At 37.6% G+C, this 8021-nt stretch overlaps 1 protein-coding gene across 12 annotated transcripts; it reads right to left on the bottom strand.

Moving 5' to 3' along the window:
- Window positions 1-362: 362 nt before the first annotated feature.
- On the bottom strand, window positions 363-7677 carry LOC112767465 (uncharacterized). 12 transcript variants are annotated; one of them, XM_025813322.2, is made up of 9 exons: window positions 7356-7677; window positions 7087-7210; window positions 6673-6989; window positions 6525-6595; window positions 5495-5908; window positions 2676-3042; window positions 2401-2460; window positions 730-807; window positions 363-573 (listed from the first exon to the last, which is right to left on the bottom strand). In XM_025813322.2, exons 5-9 carry the CDS (start codon window positions 5887-5889, stop codon window positions 523-525), a joined length of 951 nt encoding a protein of 316 aa, XP_025669107.1. In that variant the 5' UTR covers window positions 5890-5908; window positions 6525-6595; window positions 6673-6989; window positions 7087-7210; window positions 7356-7677; the 3' UTR covers window positions 363-522. The 12 variants fall into 12 exon arrangements, with proteins under 12 accessions (XP_025669107.1, XP_072079854.1, XP_025669106.1 ...); XM_072223753.1 differs by having other exon boundaries at window positions 5980-6595; window positions 6763-6989; XM_025813321.2 differs by having other exon boundaries at window positions 6763-6989.
- Between the last annotated feature and the right edge of the window lie 344 nt (window positions 7678-8021).

The following is an 8021-nucleotide window of genomic DNA, read 5'->3' as shown; positions in this document are numbered from 1 at the left end:
TTTGCAACATTTGCATAACACCAAAGCGTATTCTAAAATCCTAACTTTGTTTTTCAATAAACAAAGTAACGTCAATGGTTGTTTACTTTCTAGAAACCTTTTCCCATTAGATCATCGTTAACCTTTGTTCAGATGTCAATTATAGTTGCACAACCAGGAGTCGAGGACGTGGTTTGAAATCGTACTATGGTAGTGTCAATTCAATTTAAGGTGCTGAGCCCGACAAACTATTCCGACATGCTCATCCTCCAGCACGAGATGGACCCTTCAATCAGTCGTAATTGCGGAGCAAAGTGAGGCCTTCCAAAAATAATAAACAGCAGAATAGAAGAGCATCATCATGAAAGGGGAGACAATAAGCAGAGACAAGGCTAAAATATTTATATTTCGACTTTGATTTTGTTGGCATGCAACCTGGGATGCCATGCTTTACAATATCCCAACATTTGTTACATCCTTAACAAACATAAGCACCCTCACGTCACCTAAAACATCTTATCATCTTCCAACACGCTTTTCCCACTATTCAGAGTCAGACTCCACGTTGTTCATAGCTTTTAACCCTCTAGGTCTCTGCACCAAAATGAAAATTACAATATATTATAGCTGCAACCAAAGGGGGAAAGGAAAATAATGGAAGATACAATACAACGAATCTTCCTTTTTCCAGGTAATCGAGGGAGGAAGGGGGAAGAGGGGGGGGGGGGGGTTCAATTACAACGACGTTACCTTTTTGGAAATCTTCTTCTCCCTAACTTCGTACCGTTCCAAGGTAAGATCGGACAGCCATGCTCCTGGACTTACCAGCTGCAATAGATCAAAATTCCCAAATGTAAATTCACAGCACAACTCATAATGCAGCAGGAAAAACAAAAACGGAAAGAAAATACGAACAGATAGGGGGTTAGCTAATGATTCTTCCGAATGCGTGGAAAACTTAGCCCGGACAGTAAAACTATGCATGAGTTTCATCCATCCATAAAAAGTTTCATCTTAATCTTTTACCCAACCAAAAAAGGCCCAAATAATTCTTTTCGTCGACTACAACTGGCACTACCAACACTCATGCCAATAGCAGGGTGATACAAAATCCAGTATGGCAATTGGCAACCACACCATTCCGGCTTACTACTGCCATATACATCCAACATCGAAGGTCACCCTCCATAACCCAGACCCTACAAAGTACAAACCATCGCACGTGCCCCAACGAAACCCTATAACCTCATCGAAACACAGCTTCGTCGTCCCATTTTCGTTTTTCCCCTAAAATGTAGCGGACTAGCTGTAGACTTAAATAATAATAATAATAATAATAATAATAATAATAATAATAATAATAATAATAATAATAAGCAGTAACATATTTTTTTTTTTTGAATAAAATATAATTAGCATAGTCACTTTTTGAATAAAATTTAATTCTGAGATAAAATGCCCTCTTAAATTAACAGTCACTTTTTGAATAAAATTTAACAATAACATTTTTAATTTTATAACTGAATATTTTTTATTATATTATTAACATAATATATTTTTATTATAATTTTTAATAATTAGAGATTTTGTTTTTCATAGAGATTTTTTCATGTTATGGATTAACATATTATAAATTATTCCCAGTATAACATATTATACGCCAAAAACAAATTCAAGTTTAACTGTTAAAAAAATATTTAACGTTTCTTTTTTTAAAATACAATTCTTGAAAGTAGTAGTCGTGCTGGCCGAATCCACGAGGCCCAATTTAAAGTTAATGTTAAACCCGCATCAAGTGGTCAACTATGCCTTTAATAATACTAATACTCAAGATAAATAATAGGAAAAGTTCCGTAAAACAAAATGATTTAGTAAAATAATAGAATAAAAAATTATCACCATTAAATTTATAACTTTATCACATATGAATAGTACTATTTTACTTTGAGAGAAATTAAATATTTTTTATTCATTTTACTACTTAATAATAAGTATAGTTTCAATGTATTTTATACTAAATTAATATGTAACGAATTAGAAAAGAGTTTCATTTTTTAATTTTCAGGACTATGGTATTGATAACGGCCACCCACCCTCACTGCTCCAAGGCCGTGTCATATGCTTTTGAAAAATGGCAAAGAAGCACAAATTAAATTCCCCGTAGGCTTCCTAACAAATATTTGGTGGCCATTCGGTGTGAACCAAGCTCACCCTGACGCGTGTACCCAAATTCCACAGCTGCCAACCATATATGGCTTTCCTAGCGACGGGGCCGAATAAAATACAAAAGCAAAAACGGGGGCACCCCCGTACTAACTTGCACAAAGGGAATAAAGAATATTAAACAAAACAAAAATCACATACTAAAATATACTTTAGCTGGTGTCAATATCCACTTTAATATTTTATATGCTTGCTTACATGACAATTTTTGCAGATAATTATACCATCCTCCTCCTTGTTGAGTAACAAATCAACTTCCTAAAAGTTCTAAACAAAGTCATTTATCCAAATTCTAATTTGAAAACCGTGATATATATATATAGTTTTATTTCAAAAAAGAGACATAAAATTATTGAATCAAGTTGCATATAATATATCGTACGGAAGACAAAGTTAATAAATAATAATTGAACTTGAGGAAATTAGAATGGAAAAATAGAAATAATTAAGAGCAGAAGAAGGAGAGTTCTTACATTGAGGGTGCGTTGTATGAATTTAGCTCTCTTCTTGGGTCTCTGAGGGAGCTTTGTACCCTTAATGGCGAAAAAATCTTCTTCCTTCTCCTTGTTGGTCAAGGCAATCACGAACTTAGGTGGCCACACCTGCGGAACCGCATCCCCGCTGCCGGAGGGTGACCCACCCTTTTTGCTATCGTGCGCAGTATCCGATGAGGCAGCGGACTTATTATTGTCGTTATGGTGATGATGGTGGTGGTGGTTGTTGTTGTTGTGCGTACCTCTCTTATCGTGCGCACCCCTATCCGGCGACGCAATTCCCCTAACACCCCCGTTGCTCTGCCCTCCTACTACTCCTCTCATAGCACTTGAAGTCTCCGAGTTCCTAAAATTTACAAGAAAACACAAACAAAACTCACATGTAAGGTAATTATGTGACTATCTTAACCGTAAGAAACATGAATCCACATCACATGCGACTATATAATAAATAGCAAAAATAAAGATGCATTTGGGAGGTAGTTTAGGAGTAAAATATTGTGGAAAAGTAACTGGGGAGTAGTGAGTTTACGAAATTAACCTTGAGGGGTCGATCTAAACTAGATCGAAGGGTGAGAATAGGGAGGGGCTGGAATCTAGACGGGTTTGGCGTAAAATATGGGCTGGTATTTGGCCCCTTGCGTGACTTTGTATTTGTGTAGTGTTGCGCTGTGCTTTGAAGGTGGGTCGTTTAATTTATTTTTTTCCCTAAATGCAGTGAAATGAAATAAAAAAAAGGTTTATAGATTAGATCATGAGATATTTCATATTTGAGATGAGAGACCTTAGAGAATGAATCGAGAGGAGGAAGGAGTGTGTGATTCCCTATAACGGGTACAGCTGGTTCCGCGGGATATTTGGAGCCGTTGGATCTTAGAGTGCTTTTGGGTAAAGCAAAGATGGAGATTGCTACGTGGTGAGATGTTAAATGGAAGTGACCGGATCTGAGACCTGGTCCCTTCATCCGACGGCTAAAGTAGAAAAGGACTTTTTGTTAAACACGTGGATGGAAAATGTCCATTCCATGTTTCCAACAGAGTCTGTAGTAATTGTTGATATGATATGATAAGGAAGGTGGGGTTTTTGTTTCCGCAATCCGCATCGTAGATGTAGATCCAGAACCAGAACTTGCAGAATCACTATTCCTCTCCTTATCTATCTACCTATGCCGGAGGATAGATCGAAGAATTTCTATAACTCCATCAATCATATACATGCTTACATGAAAAACAATCAAACACAGGCAGCGTATCCAAAACAGAAAATAAATAAATAGTTAAATACATAAAAAGAATCATAAACAGAGAAAAGCTTTAATTGCCACAATAAATGAAATACCAGATGAAGATTTCACAGAGCTGGAGAAACTATCTACATACATTTTAGGCAGATTTTGCGAATCATATGCATAAAACACGAGAAATATAAAAACGGAAAAATAGCAGAACCCAAGAAATTTCAAACATGAACTCTGACATTTACCTGATTGGGATTATTAGAATCGTTAGTTGTTAGTTAACGATTACCACGCTAATACGAAAGAGTATAAAGAAGGCAGTTATGAACTAGATTTATATATTTTATGTGTCTAAATATTCAAGGCGTTGATCCTAATTCTGTTGGGCATTTTCCTTACTTAGAGGTAATAATATCTAAGTCCAAATATAATTTGAAAGGAAGAAAGGAAGGGGATCTCACGCACATACCGTGAGCTCCTCTTTATTCTTCAATTCGGATGAGGCAACCGCAAGGACCTGACCAATTGGAGAGTGGACAAAATATAAGCCTCTTAGTCATGATAAATGCTTATCATTCAGCCCAGTTAGGTACAATAATAACTCAGCCCAATTTTTAATACTATGGAAACATTTTTTAAGCCGGTGATTCTTTGCCTGACATTTGAGACTCACAAGTTGCCATCACCATATATAGTCGGCCATCGCACCAATAATTATGGCGGAAATGGGGAGCGAAACAAGATTTAAAGGTGCTACCATACATGCATGCATAGTTAGTTCCACAAACCTGCCCCACTACTTGGCCACTACTCTTTCAGTTTCTTTCAACTCATGCTTTCCCACCTATGCCACTTTTGTTTTCTATTGAACAACCGAGAAAACACTATTCACTGCTACAGAGTTATCCGATAACATATTTTACACCACCTCCATATGCTTGATTAGAAATTAAAACAAATCTAGATTAAAATTCGTAATGGAATATTTTCATCGATAACCACAACAAGAAAAGAAAACAAATCCTTTGCTGAAAATAATTACACAACACATGTGGACGATAAGTCCACAATACAAGCCCCGACTCGTTGGATTTTTTAATTTATATTTCACATAGAAAAAGCAAGAGCATGGCCCACGCGCCAGTGCGCCACCAACACGAACCTTACCCTTGTCATCAAGATAGGTTAAGACTTAAGATACTAATCAAGCCAAAAAAAAATAATAATAAAAATAAAAAGAAAGGAAACTATAAATCATGCTCTAAAAAATTTTTGGTACATAAATTAATATAAATTTCATAGGAAAAATATAAAACACAAAAATCTCTTATTTCTCCTTTATTTTGTTACTCTTTCTTTTCATTCTAAAATTGTACCCGTTCAGATCTAAAGCCGTGGACAACGCATCTGAATCTGGGACTCTCTTCAGTCACAATCAAAAGGGAATAAAAAAGCAGGCATTAAATTCAAACACAGAATTACAGTTCACTTATTAATATGAAGGAAGATTTGAATGCAGAAGAAAACAGAGAAGGAGCATGGTAATTGGCAATTCAGTTACCTGAGAATTCGTTGCTGCGGCGAAGATGGGCGTTGACGGAGATTGGGATATCCGTTAGTTTGATGATGATTATGATTATTATTGGCGAGGGTAATATTGTTATTATTGAGACCAAGTGGGGGCTTATTTAAAGAGTCTTTATCGGTTCTAACGACCCGGCGATCCACCCGAACCGTTGTCCTCTGGACCGGTGCAGAAGAGTCATCTTTGTCCTTGTCCTTAACCTGCACCTTCATGCACCTTAGTCTTTTCCGGTTCCCCCACTGCAACACCAAATCCGGCGTCGTTGTGTGCCTCGTCCCATCGGAACTCGCCCTTAACACCAAAGACCCTTCCCCACCTCCGCCGTTAACGTTATTGCTGCTCCGAACAACCGAAGAAGACTCTTTATCCATCTCCTCTTTGTTGTTCCACCTGTGCCATTGAAAAGGTCAAGTAACCGCTGTAATTTCTTATATTATGACAAGAAGCTATTAAAATCATACATTGGTACATCTTTTTTCATGTAAGCAATTGAGATTGGCTTTGATTTTGAACTTAATAATCTACGAGATGTGCATCCAAGTGTCTACGATTTCCAATGAATAGAGAAAGGATAAAAGAGATGAGAATTGTGTGAGGCGTGAGGCGTGAGGCGTGAGACGTGAGCATCTTTTACAGCTTCACTGAGTCAACATCGAAAGATGGACGATGGCAAACAAATGAGGGAGGCGCAGATATTATTGAAATATTTTTGGTAATCCAGTTTTACATTGAAAATCGGAGCCTCCAAGTTCGAATTGTTTTCCCCCAATTCTGAAAACCAAGACAATGTGGAAAAATCGAACAACGAGGTGGAAGAAGAAGTTATAAATACAGAAAAGGGGAAAATGAAAACGGAACTGAGACCAGAGATTTTTGCAAGCCATTAATTGATATTAAAGAATAAGAAGAAAGAAAACAGAGAGAGCCACCAAAATAGGAGTGAGGAAAAGAGATCGAGGAAACTGCAAAGGAGTAATGAAAATCAATGTCTCTCACGTAAACTTACACTTGATGAACAATCAATTCCTTCTGGAACTACCGCAACCGAAGAAAATAAACAAGCGAGTTTTCGATTTCCTGCAGAAGAAGAAACGTAAGGAAGGAGAGAAAGAGAGATGAATCAGAGAAGCTATAGCCAGCAGATAGAAACGAACATCAAAATTGGATTCACCGCTGCAAGGTTGCGATGAGGAGAATCAAACGCACACAGTTCCAGCTCTGATTAACTTTGTTTAGTTTCTCACCTAAATCTGGTTCCCCTGTCGCATGAGACGGAGAAAGCTTCCCGATTTCAGTTCCTAGGCTCTGCAGAAATGCGAATCTATGTCTAAAATCCAAATAATGGCGACATTTCAGAGCTTCTGTCTCCGACTATGGCTGTAAAATCAAGTCGGCCACGATCGTCCCTGTAATACAGGACTATCGAAGTTCAGAGCTCCAAAATCCGTGATTTTCCAAGAAAAAAATGTATCTGCAGATGCACCAGAAATGGCAAACAAACCAACTTAGCACAGAGAAGAGAAGGGGGAAAAAAAGGAAGAGAAGAAAACTCCGGCTCAATTCCCTACCTTAAGAAGGGAAAAATCTTCACGAGCGCTAGAATATATCAATGAAACTAAGGAAATCTAATTCACTTGAGAATTCCAAAATCAAACTCTGCTATAATCCGGCAAATCCTCTCTGAACATGCATCTGCAAACAAAAATGAGCCACCAACACAAAATAAAAAACAATCCAAACTCCACATAGAAAACTGAAAAAGACGAGCTTCTTCACCGTGAAGATAAACAAAAGGACATAATCGAAAAGAGAAATTGAGGCCTTGTAAATTGTAGACCTCATTCAATTTGAGAAAAGTGGCAGATCCTCAACATTCACCGTGTTCAGCAGAAAAAAATGGCGAGAGAAAGCGCTACTAGCTTGAAGGAGATAGATATATATATAAATATAATGAGAAAGACACAGAGGACAAAGAAGAAGAAGAAGGGGGAAGGGTAGAGAAGGAGCTGGTTGTTCTGGTTTCTTTTCTGATAGAACGAAAATGGTGAGGAGCATGGTTTATGTTTATATACATCATTGTGCTACACTCCTTATCACCAACCGTCCACTCCCACAACTTGTGACCGTAGATCAACGATCTCACGGCTCATATCTATCGCAACCCTAAACCATTCACGGTTCACCCTATTTCAAACCCGTTACCTCAATACTTCCCCTCAGCCCTTAACGCCGTTAGTTAATGTTTGCAGTTTCCTTACGGCGTTAAGTACTTTGACGGAATCAGTTCAGTCGTCAGATCCCAATTATTAATTGCTACTTATTTTTGTACATTAATTTTTTTCTTTTCTTTTCTTGTTTGGGTCTCAGTTGAGTTGAGTTGAGTTAAGTAGATGAGTCCATTACCGCGCCCAGAACCAGAAATGATATTTATTGGGCTGGGTGCAGGATGTTTAACTTAACTAGGGTTAGTTAACCCTGTTTTGGGGGTAAACTGGAACCTAGG

The sequence above is a fragment of the Arachis hypogaea genome, chromosome 17 (assembly GCF_003086295.3).
Source record: "Arachis hypogaea cultivar Tifrunner chromosome 17, arahy.Tifrunner.gnm2.J5K5, whole genome shotgun sequence".
Lineage (NCBI taxonomy): Eukaryota > Viridiplantae > Streptophyta > Magnoliopsida > Fabales > Fabaceae > Arachis > Arachis hypogaea.
The sequence above is the reverse complement of the archived record's forward strand: the minus strand, read 5'-3'. Positions and strand labels throughout refer to the sequence as shown.